At 44.0% G+C, this 25,226-nt stretch overlaps 1 protein-coding gene across 9 annotated transcripts in view; it reads left to right on the top strand.

Annotated features, from left to right (window-relative positions):
* PHACTR1 (phosphatase and actin regulator 1) overlaps positions 1 to 25,226 on the top strand; it is a 255,336-nt gene that overhangs the window by 110,221 nt on the left and 119,889 nt on the right. Inside the window, exon 1 of one of the 9 annotated variants that reach the window (XM_053396891.1) lies at positions 1,300 to 1,410. The exons of 4 other annotated variants lie outside the window; for them this stretch is intronic. Coding sequence is in view for 3 of the 5 variants with exons in the window: in XM_053396885.1 (XP_053252860.1) it covers positions 19,681 to 19,933 (253 nt within the window). In the remaining 2 variants the exon portion in view is untranslated. Of the gene's footprint in view, positions 1 to 1,299; positions 1,411 to 1,781; positions 1,929 to 19,547; positions 19,934 to 20,476; positions 20,644 to 25,226 lie in introns of those variants that run through there. 4 more of the 9 variants (XM_053396888.1, XM_053396885.1, XM_053396889.1 and 1 more) reach the window with 4 other exon arrangements.

Below are 25,226 nucleotides of genomic sequence, written 5' to 3'. Positions count from 1 at the left end.
AGTGGTTTTTAGGTGAGGTCTTTATGGAGAGTGATGTCCTCGGGAAAGGCTCTGAAGAGCGAAAGCAATCAATTAATTTAAGTATTAAAGCCATTAAACCAATTGCACAGAGAAATCCATTAGCTGGATCAAATGGCAAAAAAGGGGGCACTAATTAATAAGCAAAGTATAGTATAAATTAAATAGTGCTGACAGTTCGGTAAAGGCGTTAAAAATGTGTGCGCGGCTGAAATGGGGCACTGCAAAGTCCAGTGGAAGTATTCTGTGCAATCCAGCAAAGTTAAACATTTGCTCTGGAAGACTTGGAGGAGCTGAGACTTGAGTCAGGATTGTGGAGAGCGGAGTTCATTTCTGCTCAGCAATGAAGCTTAAACTGTAGCCTTGATCAATCGCTGGGTTGTATTCAGCTACGTTGTAGTCAGACTAGACCCACTGAAACCAATAGCCTCAAGTTAGTCATATTTACTACTTCTATTGTGAATAGGACTTACACTGAATACCGCCTTTTCTTTCTGTCCTGCCTTGGAGGGCTACTGTGAGGATAAAACAGCCAGACACTGCCTTCCTCCAATGCGGAGCAACAGCAGAATAAATGAAAAGGTATTGGGCAGTGCAAAGTTTCACCCACCGTGAATTTTTTTTTGAGGATGACTTGGTGGGCAGGCTTTGTTTGGAGCCCACAGTTGCAGACAGGAAGGCTCAGATTGCACTTGTGCAAAATCTTAAAATACACATACAGCCTAGTAAGAAACACTCAGTTCCTCCACCCAAAAGCTGGCAGTTTTAGCCAACTTGGTTGTTTTCTGGACTTCCTGTGGTTGTATTGCTCTCCAATTTGGGGGCAGGTGAAGTTGATGCTGAACAGTGCAGGTCCTTGATTTCCCCTTATGGAAAGGAGTGGTGAAAACAACCATGGAGCCTGCTTTGTTAGAACACACTATTCCATGTTGCTGTGATTCGATTGTGGCTTCCCAGAATGTAAACCCCCCCCCTCTCCCCACAACAGCCTGAGCCCAGTTTGAATTATATAATTGTGCTACTTTGAGTCATGTGACTGGCTGAGTAATTCCCTGCAGAAGGAGACAAACTGCATATTAAAAAGCAGAACAAATTGTATTTAAAACTTATTTTTTCCCCACCCCAAAGAAAGTAGCATGCTATTTCCATGCAGATGCATCTGAAGGAGACAGTTGCTGCAGCAGCCACATGGAGGCTTGATTTATAGTAGAAAGCCGTGGAATTGGACAGGGAAAGGGCAAGTGCGTAAGGTGAATAGGCTGGACCTGTGGTTTCTCCCCCCCCCCCTCACAATCACGTGCTGCTTCTGAAACTGGTTGCATCTAATTTTGTACAAAATGAATTGCTCCTTGGAGACCTCTGCCAGGAGCTAGGAATCATTGCCTGGTGGAGGTAAGTACAGCAATCTCATTCCTCTCAGCTTCCACACTAGCCATGCATTATTACTTTTTTCATTCTTTCTGGTGACTGAGAAAGCCGGGGGTGGGGGGAGAGAAAGGGGGTAGCAGCTGGCATGTCTGGAAACCACAAGGGTTCTGTGAAAGGGACTTCTTTCATTTATAGGGTATATCGGAACGGGGAGAGGCACAAGTTGAAAATCAAACATCATCGCCCTTTTGCGTTGTCTCTCGGTGCCTTTTGAGGCTGCTAATTAGATTTGTTTTGCTCAGGCTTCTCTGTGAGTTAGCTGGTGAAGAATTGCCGCTTGCCATCTTCCCTTTCCTGCTCCCCATCAGCTGAATCCAAAAAAGAAAGGGCTGGACTGGCAGCACTGCAAGTCTGGTTGTGTAGTGTATGCATGTGCTTTCAGAGCACGGCACTTAAAGGGACTGTTGCTCAGTTTCAGAAGGCACAGCTGTTGCTGGGAGAGCCAGAGAATGTGAAAGAAGCTTTGTGGTCTTTCAAATCAGGTAGGCAAGATGATAAAATACTCATTTCCATTGCTATCGAGTCGAATTTTCCCTCTCCCTCTGCCGCTCAACACCACCTCCTGGTTCTTTATCCATTTTGTTTGAATTTACAAGATCTTTCTGTCTGATTGTATAGATCAGCCACAGTTGTCCATGACAGCTGTTGCCTGTGCCTGCCCCAAACGCAGCATGTATGAATGAATGAATGGAGGGCAGGAACAGTTCTGGTAACCAGGATTTGCAGACCAGGAAATGGAATTCTGACCCAAACTGAGTTGTGCAGTAAATGATGGATTCTAGCATACATGATCCTCTGGAAAACAGAGGTATTTAGAGGACACATCAAAATGGGGGGGGGGCATGTGTAGCCTCTATGTACCAAAAAATCACAGGGAAAGAAATCAATATTGTGTTACTAGTGGTGCCATTGATACACACTGGTTTCTCTTCAGGTATAAATGTTTTGCCTTTTGCTGATGGTACCATTGATGGTATTGGTGGTAGATGAGAGGGCTTTGCTGCAACATGATTCACTTAAAAAAATGTACTGCAGTGACTAGCTAGTATGTGAGAGAGATTTGGAATGGAGTTCAATTACCTCAGCCATGAGATCAGCCTTTAAGCTCACTGTGCAATCTTGCATAAGACTTCCACACACTCTCACTCTCTGCCTACCTTGTTGTGAAAATAAAATGGGAGAGTAGAGCCCAAGTTCCTTGGAGGAAGTTTGAGATAAAAATATAATAAATAAATAGTATCCTAAGAGTGTGGTGGAAGTGTCTGAAAATAAAAGGGGGGAGTTTTCTCCAGAAACAAGCATGATTCTTGTTAGAGGAGTCCGAGTCCAGTTTTAACTTCTATGCATTACACTCAGGATGAGTACAATGGAAATAAAGGCAGCTTCCTACATGTCAGGACTGAGCTGTCAGCTATCTGAGGGTGCCACCCTCTACCTAGGGAAGCTGGCAGGTAGGATGGGGCCTAGGAGGAAACTGGTGCCAGGGTGGGGAAGCAGAACCTCAGAACCAGGATTGGCCCTCCAGGACTCTCTCTCTCTCCCTCTGGTCCTCAGGATTCTCCCCACGACACTCCAAGCGCTTACTTTGAGTTCTTTTGCCTGGCTGCAATGTGCCCTTGAAGTGTGATCCTACCTCCTGTGTGACTGAGTGGGCAGCTAAGTGTAAAGACGTGAGTGCAGAAACCTCTGGCTTTGGTGTGGCTGTAAGCTGATTGTTCAGAGCTCGGAAGGCTGTTGGTTGCTTCACCCACTTTTCCCAGCACTGACAGGCAGTCCCTGAGAGTTTCCCCATGAGGGAAAGCGGTCCTCAGGCTGGGGGTTGAGGGAGGAATTCCCACTCAACTTGGCCTGGGGGAACCTGAAACAACAAGGTGCTGGAACTAGACTGGGAATAGGGAGCACAAAGATTTAGGCAGAAACAAATCCTTGCGGGAGGATGCAAGTAAAAGAGGGGTGAGTGAGTGGGATGTTAGTCAGTTCGAGAAGGTCCAGAGAAGAGGGAAGACTCTTTACTTTTGTAACAGGAGTGGTGGGTGTTAAGGGAAGCTGAAGAGGCATTATCTACCTTCTTCCTTCCTAAGGATTTGTTTGGGCTGTTTGCCCTGCTGCCTTTGCCTGCTGACTGGCACCTCAACCCTAAATACATCCCTTCAGGAAGTAGGTCTCTGTGATCCCAAAAAAATTCTGTTCAAAGTCGGCTTTCTTGCGGTAAAAGGAATAAATCAGCTTATATCCAAGCACTTTTGACTTAACTGGGTTGGGGATCAGGGTATAATGAAGCAGAATAGTTTTCTCACTTCAGTTTGAGCAACAACACTGCACATGCAAGGAGCTCTTTCTAATCAAACACACAGAGACACAGCTTACACTGGTCTCCCAACCAGATTGCTGACCAAGTCCTCACCCATATAGTTTTCATAATGCTACAGCATCTTGTGTTTGCTGGGTCCAGTGGTGCCAACTTGAATAAAATATTGGGGGGGGGTTAAGCCCCACCTGCACCACACAATCAACCACATGACATGGTGCACACACACCATTTGAATGGCAATGCCCATCAACTTTGGGGGGCCCCAGCCCCCTCAAATACTTTATTGAGTGGGGCCAAAGTCCCCTCAGCCCCTAGGAGTTGGCTCCTGTGGCTGGGTTGCAACTTCTCCTAGCTTTGAACAGCAGCAGCTGGTGAAGCAACTCACTGGGAAGAACTGCCAGCCACTTTTGTGGAGAGGGGAAAGCTTGCCTTTACCACAAATGGCCAGGCAGTGGCAGCTCAGTCGGGCTGGAGAGGCGCTCTCAGTCAAGGAGCCTGTCCAAGACGTCAGCCTGAAGCAGAGCCCAAATGGTGCCCCCTACTTGCACTAGGACCAACATTTTTAAAAGTTTAAGGGGACCTCTGACCATTAGGTCCAGTCGTGACCGACTCTGGGGTTGCGGCGCTCATCTCACTTTATTGGCCGAGGGAGCTGGCATACAGCTTCTGGGTCATGTGGCCAGCATGACTAAGCTGCTTCTGGCGAACCAGAGCAGCGCACGGAAACGCCATTTACCTTCCCGCCGGAGCAGGGACCGAGCAACGGGAGCTCACCCTGTCGCGGGGATTCGAACCGCCGACCTTCTGATCAGCAAGTCCTAGGCTCTGTGGTTTAACCCACAGCGCCACCCAATTCCTTGCTTCATCTATCCTCCCATTGTGGTGCTGTCTCAAGCAGGTTGCTTCCTCCTGCTGCATGGCAGCACTGACCTTGCTCAGTAAGAACCAGACAAATCTCTTGGCTGCTGTTTGGCTAGCATCTTCCAGTGCAGCCTGCTGATGTCAGTGCAAATCATTATGTGCTGATTCATTTGCTTTTACATCTGGATCATTGACAAACCATGGTTAGAGCCATAACTTGGCCTCGAGAGGCTGTTGACATCACGGGCATGGGAGTGATGGAACTTCTGAAGCTCACTCCTGGGCAGGTGGGAAACAAAAGCAGTTCTAAACTTGAACTTGCCTGTTCTGTGTTTGGAAGCACCAATCACACTATGGGTTCAATTTGCATTATGTCTGCACCCAGCCAGAGTCACTTTTTGAGCGTGTGGGCTGGACAACGAACAGCTTTAAGAGCCCTGATCACCTGTCCATGAGGAGGGACTGGAGTCATTCTACCACACCCCTAGTAAATAATGGCAGTGGCAGTTATCTGATTAGGTCATCAGCCCAGTGAAGGCACAATTTGTTTTCATTGCAGTTAATCTCATTGCATTCTACAGAATTACAAAACAAAGGGCAAAGGCACACCTGACCCCTGCCCTTAATGTTTTTTTCTTTGTGGTTTTTTTGTTTTGTTTTTTGTTTTATTAAAAACTTTGGAAAGAACTGACATGATTTGGGGGCATGCCAGGCTGCCAGTGTTTTTCTGTTTTACCAGAATTCATCCCCCGCCCCTTTGGAACGCAATTCTATATAATTTCCCAAAATAGCTAAATTCAGCTCATTAGTCTACTGTTCAGAGCCGCCAAAGTCCAACACTGCACAATGAAGAGCACGACATAATTCACATTGTGGCTCTCAGAGACTGTTCTTGTTGAACCACGTCTGCTGCTGGCTTTAGCTAGAAGGCTACAAGCAAAGAATTGGACTCAAGGAGCTAAAGCAGCTATTTTTTTATATATATTTTAAGTAGTACATTCTTTTCCATTTCTTGTTACAAAACCCTAACCTCTGCCTGTTCCTGCTAAGTCAACAGCTTAATGTTAGCTGGCTGTAACAGGGCAGGGCTGAGATGGAAGCTTCTTCTCATCGCTTTCTCTCTCTTTCCCCCTGCCCCTAACACTGGCCACCTCCCCTTTCCTACCAACCAGGTGGTCTTCTCTTTAGAACAGGGATAGGTAACCTCTGGGCCTCCAAATGTAGCAGACGACAAGCTCCCAACATTCCTGACCATTGGCCATGATGACTGGGGCTGATGGGAAATGAGTGTCAAACTTTTCAACAGTGGAACAGATTCCCTTGGAAGAGGGTAGACTCTCCTTCCTTGGAGGTTTTTAAGAAGAGGTTGGATGGCCATCTGTCATGGATGCTTTAGTTGAGATTCCTGCATTGCAGGGGGTTGGACTAGATGACCCTTGGGTCCCTTCCAACTGCATGATTCTATGATAAACAACATCTGAAGGGCTGCAGTTCCCCTACCCTTGATTTAGAAGGCATAGAGCGATCTGTTGAGGAGCATCCCTTTGAAGGCTTACATACACACAGTGTTGTTATTCTAGAAAAAGAGTTGCCGGAACTCACCATGAATGCCTCCTTCGTTCTCTTAGAATGGCAATGGCGTCCACCTGAGAGGTGCCAGAACTGAGTTCCGGCAAGTTCCAGCCAAAAAAGAGCCCTGCATACGCAGAATACATCTACAGCACTTTTCTCCCCCCAAAATAATGGGAACTGTAGTTTATCCCCACAGCACCCTTAACAAACTACAGTTCCCAGGATTTGGGGGGGGGCTTTAAATGCATGGTGTGTACATAGCCATAGTTTCACTCAGGGATGCTTTGCAAATTCCTACACAAATGCTACTTTACTGTGAATTAGTCACATTTTTGGACACCATTTGGGGCAGGAATGTGAATGAATATGAGAATTTCATGCTGCGTGACTAGAGTTGATGCTTTAAGATCCATGTATTGTTTGCCACATTTTTCTCAGTATAAATATGATAATGGGAGAAGTAAGCCCGCCTCAGCGCCAATGTGTATCATCCCACAATAGTCCGGAGCTTCTTCCTCTCAGCACAATCCAATGCCGCTCTATAACATAATGATCTAGGAAGGGAAAACATAGGCAAGGTGAGAGATGTGGTTACGTCCCAAGTAAACACCGCCTTCCCACCTGGCTGTGCAGTGTTAACTATGGGCTGGAAACATATCATTAATCTGACCCATCTGGTTCCTTCATAAACATGTTTCCTGAGTGGCATGAGGCCAACCATAGGGAAGCGGGTGTCGATAGCTGCAAATTGGCTGCTGAAGCAGATCTAGCAACAACAGTACACAAGGTGAGGAAGAGTTGTTTGTTGAAGGCCATCCATAGTTTGGAGCTTCACTCTCTGTGAAAGTCTGCTGCTTTCATATTGTCTACATATTCTGTTTTGAAGACCTGCAGGACACCTTAAGGTTTTCCCCCATCGAAACACGGCTTCATTTCAACATGACAGCCACTGGATGTGGCTTACCTCAGCGTCTAAAATGCTGAAACTGTTTCTATGTTGCGAGTTTGTTTCCAAACCTGCATGGGAGGGAACTACATAAAATGTTTGCATAAGCCCATGTGAAGCAGAACCACTCATATCTTCATGATTCTCTGTTCTTTTGAAGGATGTACACCATTAAAGGCAGCTTTTGATTTGGATATATCAAATGTGCAGGCTTGTTTTTTGTCTTCCCATCATAACAGAAAACACTGTCTTGTCTTTCATTCTCTATTCCAGAGAATAAGTTCTGCATACTTTTGAGATGCATTCATAATTAATGGCAATGGTCTACAGTGGTACCTCAGGTTACATACGCTTCAGGTTACATACGCTTCAGGTTACAGACTACGCTAACCCAGAAATAGTGCTTCAGGTTAAGAACTTTGCTTCAGGATGAGAACAAAAATTGTGCTCTGGCGGCGCAGCGGCAGCAGGAGGCCCCATTAGCTAAAGTAGTGCTTCAGGTTAAGAACAGTTTCAGGTTAAGTACGGACCTCCGGAACGAATTAAGTACTTAACCTGAGGTACCACTGTACAGTATTTGCTTTTGACTGATATACAGGCAGCTTGTAGGTCAGAATCAAACTGTTCTCTGGGTAAGGTCAAAAACAACTCATCACTTTCTTAACATCAGTGATTAACATACAATTCCATTTTTTCTACACAGTGGTTGGACAATATCCAGTATTTATTTTTCCATCCCTCTCCTAAATCCAAAAAGCCCCCCTCACACAAACACATTTAAAAATATATGGGATGTTAATCAGTCAAAGACCTGGTTGAAGAGGAATGTTCTTGCCTGGCACCTAAAGGTGTATAATGAAGGTGCCACCCGAATTCCACAATTGTGTTGCTTACCCTCCAGACCTCTCACGGAGGAGGCATATAAAGAAGGGCCTCAGATTATGATGGCAGCGTCCAGGTAGGTTCATATGGAGAGAGGCGGTCCTTGAGATACTGTGGTCCTGAGCTGTTTGAAGCATTATAGGTCAAAACCATCATTTTGAAATGGGCCTGAAAACTAATTGGCAGCTAGTGGAGTCGGGCCAGGATCAGTGTAATATGCTCAAACCATCTTGCCCCAGTGAGCAACCTGGCTGCCGAATTCTGCACCAGCTGAAGTTTCTGAATCTCCTCCTATGTAAAAAGGATTCAATGTGAAACCACTCTGAAAATGGCAACTCTCCTAACAATTCTCAGTACCTTAACAAACTACAGTTCCCATGATCCTTTGGGGAAGGCACAGCTGTTTAAAGTACTGTTTTAAATGTGTAGTGCACATGTGACCTAATACTACCTACAGTGTTACAGCTGTGCTAAATATCAGCAAGGAGGGGAACACATCCATAGCTAGGTGAGTCAAGCTCTTATTATTTCAAAGAAGAAATGGAATTGTAAAAAATGCCACTACATTTAAAGTGAAATTGTTTTATTGCTGCCTGTGAAATGGAGAAATAGATTGATTCCCCACCGCTCACTGCAAGGCACTATGCATTTTAAAAACCTGGGTAGGTTATTGCATAAATGGTGTTCACTGTAAATATAAGCACTGCTTATAGAATGCTAATACATTCAGATAGACCTGATAGCTTCAAATAATGAAAGAGCAAAAATATTTTGAAATATGATGTTGTTAATTGCTGGTTGAAAGGAAGGCAATTCCGACTAGTATTTTTGTATGGAAGTGAATTATATGTAAAAACAGAGTATATACTATAGAGTCTGTGTCCTTGCCATACCTATACAGAGCCCTTATAAGAGAGGCATTCAGTGAGCAAACATTGAAGTCAATAAAACCAAATTCTTGGTGTGTACTATAATATTTCCCTCTGTCATGTTGAACTGGTTGTGGCCAGATTTGTAGCTGCTTTGGAGCTTCCAAACCCCTCTCCCTCCCTCTTTGCTTAGCTTTCCACAAGGCAGGGGTGTTATTTAAAGCTGTCGCTTTGCCTTTCACCCTGCTGTTGAATGTGATGTTATTGCATGTGTTCAGGATCTGTGTCTCACAAATGTCGGAATGAAAAGGCCAATTAGAGTGAATTAGACCATAGTGTTCTGCTTTTAAAAATGACTTGTCAGTACAATATTCTGCGAATTTCTTTTAGCTTCCTGTTGCAGACAATCATACTGTTGGAGCCTTACTTGTGGGAACTTGGCCCTTCTCAGAGAAATGCCAGGCCCATTTCCTGAATTTTCAGCTTCTGTTGTGACAACAGCAATAGAACAGGAAAAGGTCTCTACCCCTTTTTCTTATGATGAGCAAGCCCCTGGAATCAATGAGACTTATTTCTGAGTAACATGCATAGGATTGGGCTGTTGGACTGCTCTGTTTCACTTTTTAAAAAAGTATTGCATTTAATTTTTTGCCTTTCCTCTAGGCCTTCTCATTCCCAGTCCAAAATCTAACCCTACACTACACAGGTTATGACTTATGCATTTCTTTTTTCTTTTTTAAAAGGCTCTTGAGGTCTTATCATAATAAAATTTCAATATGAAAATTACTTCGGTTGGCCCTGCTAGGGTAAACTTAGGCCTCTCCACCCTGCTTAAGAGCTTTATAGCATTTATTTTTAAAAAATTAGAACCTGATTGCAGTTCTGTTGTTCAGAAAGTATAAATAACATCTTCCATGCAAGTGGTAAGTTTTCATACCCCTCCCGCTTTCTAATGTGATGAAGAGTTCTGGGGATATTTTGTGACATTTTGGCTGGCCTAATGAAGATACTGACTTAAAATGGATTTTTCTTATGGACTGACATGACTATCATTTACTTTTTGTACAGTCTCTTTCTTTAGCCATACATAAAAGAAATGGGGGGGGGGTTGAAATTCAGTTTGAAAAGATCGTGATTGGTCCGTCAAGCATTAATACTGCTGCTCAGCCTCTATTCATGTCAAATATATTTGTTCTGAGCTCATCCAGGGATGTATACAGATTGCAGCAGCAGTGCTTAGCAGTTTGTCTCTTTAGACCTTAAATTCTCTTTATTTACTTATTTAGAATAACATTAGTTTGGATGGGGGTGGAGAGAGAGCGTGAGCAGAGCCAGGCTGAAAGAAGGAATTAATCACAACCGGTTGACATCCATTAGAAAGCAAGTTCTTTTGAAATCTCTATTCAATTACATGTTCTATAAAAGGGTAACTTTCAGTCTCACAAAACCCCAGAGGTTAGATGTGATGAGGCATGCAGCGAAGGGAAAGAGAACAAGCAAACCTCATCTACGAGCTTGTGCAATGGTGTTATTTTTTAACATACGGCAATACGTTGCTTTGACTTCTTTTTTTAACTATAGCTTATTTATTAAATGTGCCACTTTTAAGTTTGTATCCAAAAAGCACTTGCCTTTTGTTTTTCTGTGTTATACATTGTGTGGGTGTCCCTTCTTTCTTAAAATACACAGGCAGGGACTGTACCCTCTGCGCCATGGTGACAGCAGCTGTATACTTTATAATTGCCAAATCACTTGAGAAAGGCAGGCAACTAATTACAGCTGATGTTGGAGGATAGAGCTGTGGCTTCTGTGAACCAGAAGTTCAGGGGCATCCTGAGTTCGGCTATAGTTGTAGCTTCTGAAAATCACTGTCTCCCTCAATGTGGCAGGCAGCAGCATTACAGGAGAAGGAAGGTTTGGGTGAAATATGAGAGATCCAGGTTGAAGTTGCTGCTCTACCAAACCATGCCAACTGCTTTGAAAAGTTAGTGGTGCCACTGATGTGAGGCACATTAGGCCATTGTATGACTCAGCTATGGGGGACAACAACTTGAGAGGCGCCAAAAAACGACACAGGAGACTGGGAGAATTAAAAGGGTCAGCATGGGTAGGGAAGAGCAAATATCCATGGGCACTACTTAGTCCAGTGGAGCCCATTTCAACTGGCCATGTGAGCAGCCACTGTCTGTGTGTGATGTGCAAATCTTGCTAAGAAATCCACTTCCGAGCTAGGGAGGAGGTGGGGTTGCGGGCTTCACGCCCCTCCCCACACTCGTGGGGGCTGGCTCCAGCCCCATGCGATAGCAGGTAATCCTCGGCCACGTCATACCCCGTGCCAGCCAATCAGCGGGCGCGGGGGGCGTGGCCTCGCCTATTTAGGCGAGGCGCGGCCGAGGACCGCCCTCTTTCCCACGCCGCAGAACAGAGCTGCAATTGAAGGCCCACCAGACGCCTTAGTTATACAGCTTGGGGAGAATGACTTAGCCTACAGAAAAGCCATAGACTTACAGTGGAATATATCCAGAGACTTTGATGAGCTACTTATCTCTTACCCCAGTGTTAGCATTCTGTGGTCATCTTTGTTGGAAAGGCGCACTTGGAGAGATTGTCGCTCCCCCGTTCCAGTGAACAGAGCCTGAAAGTCCTTACAACTTACTGTTGCACGTAGAGTGGCGGCTCTGGGGGGAAGGGTCATTGACCACCCCAATATCCAGTATGCCAAGGTGGCGTGCATCTTTCTGATGCTGGAAATGATGTGTGGCTGAACGATACCACTTTAGGGATTAGGGATTGGTTACAGGCTTGAGGGTATTGGCGGTGAGCCTGGGCTCGAGTGGCGGTAGGCATTGGTGGGAGTACAGTCTATTGTTATGCAGATGAAGGGGGAGAGGGAGCGCCATCACCTTCTCCCAAATAAAGGGTAGTCCGGTAAAGGATTCCGGGGGGCGTGGCCGTGTCCTAAGCCTATGGAGGTGTGGGCCCACGGCACGCCCCCACGCGGTGACCCCGGGGGAGGTCCTAGTTGACGTACCTCAGCAGGACTCCTCCCACTGGTGGTTAACCCTCACCAGCCAGGCCGGTTAGTAGTAGGACCAATGCCTAAGCCAATACCGCTCAATTCCTGTAATCAATAAAGTTGTGGCCTAATTTGACCCATTAACTCGAATTCTTGTGTCCTGTGTATTTCTATGGGGGCAGGCCGGAACTCGCCACGCAACCAATTTCACCCTCACAGGACATACTGTAAATAGGCAGCAGCATTCCAAGGGCAAAGGGCTTATGCAGCAATGTGTTTATCTGCTACATGTATAACATTCATACAAGGAGCTCAGGATGGCTGTGTTTGCCAGTCTCCTATTCACATAACAGCAAGGTCCAGGCCTACTTAGCTGTAGAAAAGGAGCTACAACAGTGTTACAAATTGATGCACATCTTAATTTCCAATTGGCTTCATCAAGGGAAGATATTAGTCTTGCATTTTGGTGAGCGTCGTGATCATCTCAAGGGCTAAAACAAGCTACTATCAGCTTTCCTATGCTATTAATCCCTGATGGGATCTGACATTTCTTAATTGAGGTTCCTAGAAAAATGATTAGTTGGATTTTAAGAAGGCCAATGCATTGGCATTCTCCTTTGAAATGCACAACCATGTACCAGCTTCTGTGTCATGCATGCACCTCTTATTTTCAGATGTGCAGAATAAATGGTGTACGGACGTCTGCATAGGTCTGTGTCCAGCTGATAACATCACAAGTATTTAGCTCATTCTGTGATGATGTGTTTGCAGGCCTCTACATGCAGTTCTTCATGGTGTGAAGCCAAACAGGATCTGATCTTTTTATATATATATATAAAAAAACTTATTCAAACTAGTTTGGTCAACTAGAGAAGTAGCCAAGTTGGGGGGGGGGGTGAAAAGAGAGAGAGAGAGAAAATGTTAAACTATGATATAATGCAAGCATACTGCAGCCTACGTGAGATTGAGCATCATTTACATTTACATTCATGTCAATTTATTTGTAGCACATGTCATTCCAAAAGCTTGCCTAAAGGGAGAGTGCAGTAAAAATTTAAAGCCTTTGCAGGTGTTAACATTCAGCCCACTAAACCACCTAGCTTTGGGCAGCAAACACCAAAGAAAATAGTCATTTAGGAAATGTATGTGCTTAACCTAATATCTACAGACTTGTCCCCATCATATATGGAACTCTTTCTCCTATCCGCAACATTCTTCAAGACCAACATCCTGGAATCTGTCTCCATTAGAAAAAAGAAACAGCACACATTGAGAGGCGTTCTTGAGGCTTTCTGCAGGTAACTTGTTAAATTATTTAATGCAGTGGCGAAGTTAGGTAATTTTAGACTCTGGACTTACTACTTCCCCCACTCCCACCCCTCGCCCAACCCTGATCTTTAGATAGTGATTTCACCTGAATGTGGTAAACCAGCCCTTCTGCACTGGGGAGACCCTTCTGCTCACTCTTCTGAGTGGGCCCCCCCTGAAATTCCACTCCAGAGTCCAGCCCTGATGGTACCACTAATTTAATTAGAATGATACCACTAGATATCGCTGCTCAAGATCAGTTTTGAAAAACCTGTTGTTGTACCTGCAGCATTTAGTATTCTTCAGTGTGGTGCTGTGACTGCATTTGTTGGTTCATGACGGGGCCTTTTCAGTGGCAGTTCCTCATTTGTGAAATGCTCTCTGGTGAGGTGCATCTGTCCCCCTCATTATTGAGCTTCAGGAATAATTTAAAAACATCTGGGTTTATCCAGGCAGTTGTTGGGTGAAAGACAGTTTCTGGCAACCCTAATATCACTGTTTTTATTTATTTTTTAAAATCACTTTTAGACTATTTTTAGATATTTTTTTAAAAAAGTTTTAATATTGATATGTTTGCCACACTGGGCTCCTTTGGGAGGAAAGGAGGAACATAAATAGAATAAATGATGAAAACCTAATTTATCCTTAAACCCCCCCCCTCAGAAATCTCTGTGGACTGCCAGGGATCTGAACTCCAGTCTTCCTGAGCTACACCACAATGCCATATATCGGCAAAACAGCCAGACACGGGGTAAAATTTGCCCACCCTTCAATTTTGAAAGGAACTGAAGTGAAAACGTCAGCCAAAAATTTGCAGAGAAGAAAAAGAAAAAAGCATTCGTCTTACAATGATCCAGATGTTTTGCTTAGAATAAGCTTCATTGACCTGGAAGTGCATCAACATTCTCATTGAAGCATGGTTAATGCTTTTGATAGGGTTTGTTTCAGGATGTTTGGTTTGAATTCCAACGCCTTTCACGTTGCCTGCAGAGTCATGCGGAGAGAGCATTTAAAGATGAGGATGTTGTATAATTTTAAGCATACATTTATATGTATAAAGCATGTCCTGTGCAGCTGTTTCCCCTCCCCAGCTGTGAGATCAATATTCTTCAAACAGTTATATGGTAAACCTTCTTTCCCCCACATTCTGGTAACTTCAGTTTAGTAAAAATCTGAGCATATCCTCTATATCGGAAGTGAGCAATCTCCTCCCCCCACAAGAGCTACATGCAACTGTGGGGGGCGCAGCATGGCAGTAGGCAAGACCATTCACACATGCACAGCCACACTCATTCACACACACTTTCTGTTTGCTGTCGGGGGACCTGTATACTGAGCATTAATTCGTGATTTGCATGCATTCTGATTTGTTTGTGGGAAGGTTGTACGATATCAGATCAAGCAATTATTTCCCTACACTTTCCAGTGCATTTTTCTGTCCTTACTGCAAAAAGTCCAACGTTTTGGAAGTATGCTTATTGTGCGATAGTGCCAGATCCACTTTAACTTGTTGTTGATGTTGTTTAGTCGTTGTCCTCTGTTGTCCCCTTCTCCTTGTGCCCTCCATTTCCCAACATCAGGGTCTTTTCCAGCGAGTCTTCTCTTCTCATGAGGTGGCCAAAGTATTGGAGCCTCAGCTTCACGATCTGTCCTTCCAGTGAGCACTCAGGGCTGATTTCCTTCAGAATGGATACGTTTGATCTTCTTGCAGTCCATGGGACTCTCAAGAGTCTCCTCCAGTACCATAATTCAAAAGCATCAATTCTTCGGCGATCAGCCTTCTTTATGGTCCAGCTCTCACTTCCATACATCACTACTGGGAAAACCATAGCTTTAACTATACAGACTTTTGTCGGCAAGGTGACGTTTCTGCTTTTTAAGATGCTGTCTAGGTTTCACCAAATGAAATGAAGTAGCACTGTTGTTTTCTGTTCGGCACCCTGAAAGCAAGGCAGGCATTGCAAGCATGAAATAGATGGAATAAAACAGTTTTCCTTTGCTAATATGAAGCAGAGCAAGTAAAGTAACCAGTTTTTCTGTCACCATTCTCTTCCCTTCCCCTCCTTAAAATCCATACCATAGAGAGGTGAAAGCGCTATGCCTAGAAAAGCACATTGATATTTTTTTTCCTGTTGCAAGCATTGAATTTCCTCTTTCAACTCTCGAGATCTGCACTGACCCTGGAAAAGTACATAGAGTTGAAGGGGGAAAATGGGAAAGAGTGTTGCTTGCAGCAGCTTCAACTCTGCTTGCGCAGGCATGGCTCTTTCCCAGTTCTGCCTTCATCTCTATAAAACTTTCCAAGCTGAGTGCCCATCTCAACCTCAAAGTCCAGTTTTTGGCAGAGAGGGGGGTTTGGGAGAGATCCCAGAGGGCCACATGCAGAACAATGGGTTGCCCTCCTCCGTGCTCTATACTCAAAACATTGTATTGAACTAAATTCAGCTCAGCGTAGACCCATTGAAATTAACATAGCTAAGGTAGTCGAGTCCACAAATTTTATTAGGATTACTCTGAGAAGAACTTGGTTGAATACAATCCAGTGAATGTTCAGCCCACCTGAGCAGCCAAACAGGTCACCGGGTCACAGCTTTCCCCATTAGGGTGAGATGCATTGTATTTCTGTTTAAATTATAGTAACTATTTCTAAATTTACCTGTGTTCATTCAAAATTGCATATGTAATTTTTATGCAAATCTGATTCCATTTTTCCCTTTTTTTACGGTGATGTATTTTCTCTTTTCTAATGATGTGTAGGTGCTCACCTAACATGCATTCATGAAAGGTGAGACTGCAACCCTATAGCTGATTATCTGGGGGATAAAAGCTCTACTGAACTCAGTTGTACTTACTTCTAGGTAGACAGGTACAGGATTGCACTGTAAGTTAGGAGCAGGGTAGAAATAGCAGGCTGTGGGCATTATGTTTTGCAAGGACCTAAATGTTCTCCAAAGAGAAACATGTGTTCCAGCATCTCATCCTACCCTCCACCAAGGTTCCTCAACCTTTGTCACCAAAGTCTCTTCACATACATTTTCATGCTGTGCAAAAGATCTTACATTTGTTCAGAGGGGGAGTGAGTTTCCAGAGAATATATTAATTATACTGTCAAAAATGTCTTTCCTTTATTTCTGTGCTTTGCATTCTAGCCAACCAAAGGTCACAAATAGAAACAGCATTCTATTCATAGAGTAGAAATTGACTTGTCTATTATTATTTTTTATGTTCCTGCTAATTTGAGGGGGAAATTTAGTGCTACGTGATTGACAACTGGTGCTAAGTCAAGCAGAGTGTAGGCAGATTCTGTGAAAGGCTCCACTTCCTTCTGCAGATCTACCTAAGTCTTCCTCCACAGCAGCCTCTCTGCTTCCAGATTGCCCCAGTTGGGAGACATTCTCTCTTGTTGGGGACAGGTTCAGAGGCAGCGCTTTTTTCCCCCCAGCCGGAACTCACTGGAACTCAATTCTGGCTCCTCTCAGGTGGGCGCCATTGCCACTCTAAGAGAATGAGGGAGGCGTTTGTGGTGAGTTCCGGTACCTCTTTTTCTAGAAAAATAACACTGTTCAGAGGGGCAATCTGTTCACTAGATTTGTGGTTGTTTTGCTTTTTCCTCCTTCCCTTTTAGGGACATGATTACTTTACAGTCCAGTCCAGACTGAAATGTATTCATTTGAATTTATTTCAAATCCCACAGAACATAGCCATCTACTCATATTTTCTTTTGCAAATTTATTTATTATTTATCATAATAATAATATCAATGTCCACACCTGACACTATGAAAACTTGTATGGCGTGATCCCTGTCACCCGTAAGCCTTGCCTCTTTTGTGGCCTCCTTTGGCATACAGGAAAACAAATGTCCCTCCCATTTGTAAGACATTGTGTTCTTGCAGTTGCATGTTCTTATTTATGCTCATACGGGCTTATATTCACCACAACACAATACTATATATGCATTGTTAAGCAAGTTTATTCTCTCTTCCCTCCACCCCCGCCATTCGTTGGCATAATATGACCTCAGCAGCTACTACTGTACACCAAATGCCCCCAAACCTGTATGATGTTTTTCCCCTCTTAACATGCATAACAGATGTTTGCCCCAATGGACCTTTCTGTTTATTTTTCATACATGCCCCTACCATTCCCCACACACATTCCCCATGCTTCACACTTCCTGAATCAAATATGCTCCATCCCCCTCCAGCGTTAATAATTATTTCATGTGGTAATGGTATTTTCCAAGCTTTCGTGTTGTTTTTAATGAACCGTCTTCGGTTTCTTCTTCGAGAAATGCAGGGTATAACATTTTTAAAAATATAATAGCACATTCGCTGCCTAGAAAGTTAAGTCCTGTCAATTGAATTGCAAGCATACAAGATGCTAGATGTTGCACTGAGTAATGTGAAAGTTAGCAGCTTCAATGCAGTTTTCTGTCGCCATCCATTTCCTATGAGCAAAACTGATAAGTCAATTGGGGTGGGGGACAATTAAACACCTGATTACGTTATTGTTCAGGGGTTTTGCTTCCTGAATTGGTGTCCCCCGCCCCCCACCAAAAAAACCCCCTCATCTTTGGTTGGATGTGCATCTGTCAGTTGGTCTTTGGAATTCTTAATACATATGCAGATTGCAGTTTTTAATTAAAGCTGGAGGAGAGGAGTTGTATAGTTGCATAAATCTTCTTTTTCTGCTGTCACAATGCAACCTGATTTTTTTTAAGTGCTCCAGTAACTTCTGCTGAAAAATGAACTCCATTTACTCAATATTGTGACTCATATTTTTTTTTAAAAAAAAAAACAACTTTCTTATCCCAGTATAAGATAATGGAACGTTCCTCTGTTGTTTGTATTCAGCAATGCCAGTTTTCCCTTGGCCTTTGCACATTCTTGTCTCTTCTTGCATCCTCTGTGGCCTATCTTTTAAAACACACAAATGGCTATTTCTGTCCAGCGTTTCACAACGATGCCCATTGATAGTGGCTGGCAGGGCCTGGTGACATCGGGGCAAGCTCTTCAAAAATGGGAATCCTCCCTCCCTGGCTAATGATGCCCAGGGGTCACCAAGAAGAGCAGACTCTCTGAATCCCTTGCCGACTGCTAATCTCGGGATGAATGCCCTCTTTTTATTCCCATCACCCCTTTTTGCAAAGTGCAGCTGACCCTAAGAGCTGCAGTATCTCCCTTGGATACTTATAGTCTAGGCTGGATCTCCCCTCCACCAGTGGCCATCACAAAGTGACCTAAGCCTAGTCCAATCTTTTGTGTGTCACTTTGCTGTCTGCCTCACTCCTCAGAGAAATGTTGTCCTCCCACACTGCTTAAGTGGGGTGGCTCCCTCTGCTAAAGCTGGTGCTTAAGCAATGAGACCACGGTGGAGAACACAAAGGAAGTGAAAAATGTGGCTTTAGGGCCCAGGCACACTGTCCCTTAAGTCCATACCTTTTTGCCTCATTTTCAATTTGGTCCAGGGCTGGGTGTTCCCACTTGTGATTTTTGCCTTGAATTTTACTTGAGGAAAGACCCCTGAAACACTGTGTTTTCCCTTTTATTCTTCCTATAACCAATAGTCCACTTTTCATGTGGTCATCAACTCTGCTTACCCATGGCAGAGAGTCAGAATTTGGGGAAAATCAGAAAGCAAGCTAATCAGAAAACCAGATAACCAGAAAGCAGATAAATCAGAAAATCATTTGACATATACAAAAGGAGCCAGGACCTTTCCAACACACATGCTTTGCACATACAGTATTTCATTTGATCACGATTTTTATATGAGCACTAAACAGGGAAACGTAAATAAAATAAATTTAAGCATCCCTGGAAAACTGAAAAAATTATCCTTCAGGGGTAGGCAGGGAAAGGAGGTGGGAGCTCCCAGGGGAAAAAATGTAAATTCCTGTACAGGAGCAATTTTAGGACCAGTTCAGAAGAGGGACAAATTTTTTATTTGGGTTTTCCACAGATTGATGTTTGTTCAAATTCAGCAATAAATAGCAGGTTTGGGGGGGGGCACCTCTCAGAACCATGATAATAGATCAATACAAAATACTAGAAATCGCGGGACAAAGAAAACACGAGACTGCTATGTGGGTCAAAGAGTGCAGCCTAGTGTTTGCCTTCTGCTTGTGCCCCATTGAGAAGGAGGGCTCTTGTGGCTTGCCAGTGAGTCTGTGTGGCATTTGTTTTGCAAGGTGAGATGAGGTGACACAGGTATGGTTGGAGAAGAGCATCCTGCAGCTCCGATCATTCTGATTGGTTAAGGCAGCGGGGTCACATAGGTCACTCAAGGCTCGGCTATGCTTCCCTCCTCTCTCACTCTCTCTCTCACTCTGCCTCTTCCCCCATCCTGTCCTCTCTCTCCCCCTCCCTTCCCCTTTTAATCCTTGTGTGTGATGGGGGTGTGAGAGGGAGAGTTGCGTGTGAGTGTGTGTGTGTGGCAGAGAGAGAGGCTAAGGCGAAAGTGAGCGGATGGCGGACTCCACACACACCAAGCAGCCTGGGATGCTTTCCTTTTCATCCCTTTCCGGCCGCAGGGATGGCTCCTCTCCAGACCAGAGTGAGGAGAAGCCTAAAAAAAGAGCTTTCTATCTGGTGAGGATGAAGCCACTGAAAGAGCCTATTACGAACAACAACAACGTGTCTTTTGTGATACACTGTCACATAGGCAAGGAGATCAAGCACATATGCAGCAACTGCAGTCGCGGCGAGGAAGCCCGTGACGGTGAGTGCTCTGATCTTTAGTCTGTATTATATGAGAGAGAGAGTGCGAGAGAGAGCATGTTTTTCCCGGTGGTGATTGTGTATATGCATAGGTGCCTGACTCCCAATTACTGGCTGCTAGTAAGCTTGCTACTTAAGGGACTCTGGGAGGAGGGAGAAAGTAGAGGCAGGGAATAAGATGGGTTTGGCAGCTATTTGGCATGCCAAGCAGAGGGGAAAGCAAAACGGTCCTTGTTTCTTTTACCTTGATTTGCCTTAGCCCAGCAGCACCCACAGAGCAGAGTCCTCTCTCCTTATAGCTGCAAGAGAAACGGCTCCGTGAATTGCTTGCTTTTCCATCATCATCATCATAATGGCTTGCTTAAACTAGTCTTTTTCATCGGGGCTACAGCAACTCCCCACCCCCTCCTTCTATCAACATGCCGCAGTCAGAGTTTACTTGACTTAATTATTGGAATTTGGGAGAGGGCTTTTGGTGGGATCAGTCTCGTGTGATTCCCCCCCCCCCCCCGCGTTGTGTCGCTACCTCCAAACGCAAACACATATACTGGGATGTGTGCAGAGTTCTTGGATGGAATCTTACTGGAATTAGTGTGCCACCTTTTGTATCAGACGGTTGCCAACTGCTCTCCCCACTCTCCTTTGACACCACTGAGTGTAACATTCAAAGAGGGGTGCATTCAGATAGAGTCCAATAGGGGTTTTATACAGGTAAGCAGATCTGTTCTGTGTGTATCTCTGTAAAGAACAAACGAAATGTTTTTGAATGAGCAATGAGAGCGTTTTAGGATTTTGCCAGAGTCAGCAACTTAAAGAGGCAGAAAGCTACAAGAAGGCATAAAATCCAGCCCAAACAAAAACATCTTTGGGGATGTTGCCAGCCATATCTTCTTGCCAGGGGATTTGCTATGGGATTTTTTTTCTTCTTTTTCTTTTTTCTTTTTTGGTCATGATGTTTCATGTTTTATTTAAAATACAAATGCGCTGGAGTTAGAAGCAGCTGAGTTGGGTAAGCTAGCAGAGATTGTTTCCTGAAGGTCAGTGAAAGGTTTTTGATTTGGAAATGTGAGTAGGGGGAAAAAACCCACATAACTCTCAGAGCTGTTTGTTATCTGCAGTTGTCACCAGTTTAGTTCACCTTTTTTAAAACGTTTGGGATGAATTTTACATTGTTAAAAAGTAAATTTATTCATTCTGTTTGGGTGAATCAAATATTTTCTGGATCCTGGCAGTTCCTTGTCACCCAAAGCAGGGCAGTTGCAATGAAATAGTTGTGGTGGTTTGTTTCCCTCCCACCCCAAATGTATTTCATAAATGCAGATATGCTAGCATAATTACTTTCTTTATATTAACTTACATGGTTCAGCTTTGTGGGGGGCAAAAGTAAAGGTTTTTTTTAAAAATATAGAAAGTGATCTAAAATTTTCTTTCAATTGCACTACTGTACCAAAGATGAGCACTTGGCCTTTCAGTATATTTTGCTCTGATTTCCGCCCCCTCCCCTTCTGCTTATTATTGATGACAGCAGAGACCACTGGAAATGGAACCTGAGGATTTGCCAGGCAGGAGCAGCAAGTGCCTTAAAACCTTAGCATGATTCATTTATCCCTCCTAAAGCAGGCTAAACCACTGATTTGAAATATACGCTGACTGTTTTAATTAAATCTGCCTCAAAATGTATTGCATCAGCCCCATTTATTATCACCATCCCTGGACTCAGATTTCTAGAAGCTAGTGTAAGAGGGCAAGTGGAGCTGTTATTACTTTAATGTATGTAAGCATGCATGCCTTTAAAATATAGTCTCTGGTTCCAAACACATTTCAACAAGCTTTACAGAGGGACAATAACCTGACCTTTTTGATGTCAGTCAGTAGAGCTTTTACTTGGCAATAGAATATTCAGTAGTGCCATATTTGAGGCTAGAAAAGTGCTAACCATGGAAATGTGGAAGGGCATGATATAAATGGAGCTATCCAGCGGATAATTTTTTGAGACTACTTGTAATGTTGATTTCATTAGGACCAGGCTCATCAGTTGTATATTGCTGGTGCCTGTTGCTGACAGTGGAGGGGTCCCACCAGTGAGGAACTCATCTCGTGATACCAAGCTGAAGCTGTGTACCTATGCTTTTCTGCAAGTCCCATTCATTTCAATGGAATTATCTGTGGTATTTTGCCCATACCTTGTAAACACAAGGGATACGAGTCCTTACCACAGCGGTGTAGAAATGTAATTTCTTGGTGATTGCAGAGTAGCACACATTTTCCTGGAATGCATCACAAAATAGAATATAAACAAGCTCTTTGGGTGGGGGAAGGCAGGTGTTTTGAAAACTGGGCATCTTCCTTGGAGGAAGGAGGCAGCAAGGTTCCCATTCTACAGTCTGTTCCTTTTTTGGGCTAGGAAACAAGCACTCATGTCCTGCTTATCAGCTTCTCATAGGTTGGCCAGTGTGAGAACACAATGTTGGACAAAGATGGACCTTTGGCCTGATCCATTTGGACTTCTTATGTCCTCAGTGTGTTGTGTTTCAGACACTGCCTTATTCTTCCTCTGACCTTCCATCTTTCTTCTTGCTTGGCTTTCTGTTCACCATCATAAGAAGAAGAGGGTGGAAGAAAGATCCTTGTCCGAGGGCTGAGTGTGCATGTCACACCATTGTGGCTTTGCATTGCTTTCCCACCCTTGCTGGGGTGTGACTCCAACCCTTTCCCCTTGAGAAGGAAACATTAAGCAGCAAACACCCTTCGTTCTTTTTCTGCACCTAGACCCTTTGATGTACAGGTAAAGTTGATGCCTCACCCACAATGAGCAGTGGGCTGGAGAAGACAGACAAATCTACAAGGCCATTTCTACATTTTCCCTCATAATGTGAGGGTACGACTTCTTTATATCAGTCAGTCTCATGGAAGTCTATTCCATGCCCATCACCTCTTATGAACGCATGATATGCCTCTTATGGTATTGGATCAATGGCCCAACTAGTTGCTCTCCAAGGACTTGGTTCTCTGCCTCCCCTGCAATATAAGATTTTTTACTTTTTTAAGAGAAGGAGCCATAGAATCAATCTGGGAGCTTCTTTCCACGAAGCACGTGCTCTACTGTAGTACTGACCTTTGAACCCTTCCTGTTTTCCTTCACTCCTACCAAGATGATTGCCAGTTTTAGTAATGAGCCTTCGCATTTGAGCTGACCTTGATGCCCAGGATCTTTCCCAAGATTGCAGCAGGGGCTTTACGCTAGGAGTCTGCACTGCGACTGTAAGATGTGGTTTGGACCCTGATTTTGTGCTTTGGAAAACAGTTCGCCTCGGTCCAAGACATTCTGTTAGGTTGCCTGTTTTGATTCAGAGTATTTTCCAAGTCTGATTCATTTCCATCCATTCATTACTGGGAAATCAAAAAGCGACTACAGGCAATGACAGATTTACAGTTGGCCGTGCAGGTGCGCATCATGGCAACCCGGAAGTGGCCAGAAAAGGGGGCATAACAGGCTTATTGTGCTCTGCCATTGTGCACAATGACCTGGAATGCAACCCCATGCAAATTGTGGGTTGTCTGCATATTATTTTGACAGAAGTGGATGAAATTTGCTAGCAAACTAGCCCCCCTCAGAGTGGATAAAGCCTGCCAAATTACAGGCAAATAGGTCCAGGTGCTTTTGCACTGGGGACCTTTAAAATTTGATTATTTTTTTAAAACGAAATGTCTGTAACTTTTGTATTTGGGTGTGGAATTGGATGAAATACACAGACAAGGTCACCTTTTCTGAGTACGTTAATCCTAACAAAATTCAGAAGGGTAGCTGCATTGACTTTCTAGCGAGGGCAGCTGTTACAATTTTAAGGTGGGTGAAAAAAGGAATCACAATATCTCCCCTAGTGTTTTGTGGGCAATTGGTCTGAACATGGCAGACATGACTAATTGCAGACAAATAGGTTTAGGGCTTTTTGTGCTAAACATCTTTAAAGTTGATTTTGAGGAGGGAAAAACAAAAAGGGAATTATTTGCTTTTTCATAACTTCATTCCCTCTGATTACAAGCTTGATTTGTCAGTCACAGCAGAACTCTCCCTCCACTCTGGAGTCTGATCTGTCTCTCACCATCCCACCCTTGTGCTTATGCTAAGCCAGAGACATCACTTTCGTTTTTAGTAAAAACTTGTTTGCTGCATTTGGGGGGGGGGATCACCAAGGCACCATGAACGTTTTTCATTGTTTGGGGGTTTTCTTTTATTGGGGGTTTTTTCGGGGGGTCCCTGATATTTTGTTGGTTGCTTTTCCATATTTTGGGCAGATTCTCCTCTATTTTGGTTTACCATAGCTTTTTGTGCCTTTTGAAGGGGAAATGTTCATGGTTTCTCCTGGCTGACCTGTTGTGGTGTTCTCCTCATGGGGCTGTCCTTGAAGACAGTCCAGGAATTGCAACTAACGCAAAATGCTGCAGCAAGAATGCTGGTAGGGGACTGCAGACCACAAACATACTGCTCCTAAATTACTTCTACACTGGTTACCAATTGTTTTCTGGGCCCAATTCCAGCTGCTTACCCTGATGTTTAAAGTCCTAAATGGCCTGGGACCAAAATACCTGGAAGAACATATTCTTCTATATCAATCTGTCCATGGTTTAATACCAGCAGATGGAAGCTATCTTGGTGATCTCTATGCAGGATGTGGAAGACCAAAGAAAGGCCTTTTCAGTGGTGGCTCCTTTCATGTGGAACTCTTCCCTCTACTGAGAGGTGTCTGTAGAATTTTAGGTGGCTGATTAATATGCACCTTCTTCAGTGGATGTTTGAAGGAGATCGGCTGAATGGGTTAGTTGCTGCTGAAGTTGACAAACTGCTATTTAGTAAGTTGCTGTGTTGCATACTTTAAGGACAGTGTTAGTTAATATTCTTTTTATTTTATTTGACTTTGTTGTAAGCTGCTCATGTGGCTTGTGCAAACAGTGGTATGTACAGAATATATATTTAAAACATATTGTGTAGATGGAATTGAATTTCAAATGTTCTCACAGGGAATTCCTTAAGGAATACCACACCTAATCTCTGCCAAGTGGTAGCAAGATTCCAGGGGGTTCTGGGCACTTACCCAGGGCGGTGTTTCTGTTGGGAATTCAGGCACATCGGAGACTGAAGTGTTTTAAGATATGTGGTTCATATACACCTGACTCTAGGTGAAGGAAGTGAGTTCAGGAGGGGGCTTGTTCCCTGCAGCAACATAACATTGGAGTTCAAGGCATCCTGCACACTATTCTTGTGCCTTTCTGTCTTGGCCTGCCAAGATGGTTCT

The sequence above is a fragment of the Podarcis raffonei genome, chromosome 7 (assembly GCF_027172205.1).
Source record: "Podarcis raffonei isolate rPodRaf1 chromosome 7, rPodRaf1.pri, whole genome shotgun sequence".
NCBI lineage: Eukaryota > Metazoa > Chordata > Lepidosauria > Squamata > Lacertidae > Podarcis > Podarcis raffonei.
This window is presented reverse-complemented; position numbering and strand designations above follow the sequence as displayed.